The following is a 538-nucleotide window of genomic DNA, read 5'->3' on the forward strand; positions in this document are numbered from 1 at the left end:
CCCGGCTGTTAGTCATCTTGAAAGCAGCTAATTTCTTTTGCAACTCAAACAGTTGGGGCTTATTAAATCAATGTATTCTTGATTTTAGTTAACATACTAGGGCTGGACCTCTTTTGGAAGTCAAGTTCCTCTAGGTTGGACAACGGGGCTTGAGTTCCTAGATGAGGGAGGAATACGTCCAGGGTCGGGGAGACCTGCAGCCCATTTGTCTCTTAGGACTCATCTGCTCGCACTTATATTTTCTCAGATAAGTCCAAAACGACGGCTCCAACCATGGACAGCGGGTACCAGCCAGAGCCCCTGTCGGTGGAGGTGCAGATCCAGCTGCACCAGTACCGCTCGGTGGAGGAAGCATTCCTTAGCTTGATTGACAAGCAGGGAGAATAAAGGCTGCTTTGCGGCCAGAGCTTGAGAGTTTGTGTGGCCACCGGCCGGGGGAAGGGACGCGGTGCTGGCAGGCCAACGGGCGTGGGAAAAGAGTGTTGCAGTTGCCACCAACCCACAAGTGCGTCCCGGACAGACTGCCAGCAGAGTCTGT

The 538-nt window shown here is 53.0% G+C and overlaps 1 protein-coding gene across 4 annotated transcripts in view; it reads left to right on the forward strand.

The window, feature by feature from the left end:
- Positions 1 to 412, forward strand: part of Lrrc43 (leucine rich repeat containing 43) — a 25,686-nt gene extending 25,274 nt beyond the window's left edge. For all 4 annotated transcript variants that reach the window (XM_031337812.1, XM_031337816.1, XM_031337814.1 and 1 more), the window contains one exon: positions 248 to 412. In XM_031337812.1, coding sequence (XP_031193672.1) covers positions 248 to 387 — 140 coding nt within the window. In that variant the 3' untranslated portion in view covers positions 388 to 412. The remainder of the gene's footprint in view (positions 1 to 247) is intronic.
- The last annotated feature ends 126 nt before the right edge of the window (positions 413 to 538 follow it).

This window comes from Mastomys coucha, unplaced genomic scaffold, assembly GCF_008632895.1.
Source record: "Mastomys coucha isolate ucsf_1 unplaced genomic scaffold, UCSF_Mcou_1 pScaffold22, whole genome shotgun sequence".
In the NCBI taxonomy this organism is placed as follows: Eukaryota; Metazoa; Chordata; class Mammalia; order Rodentia; family Muridae; genus Mastomys; species Mastomys coucha.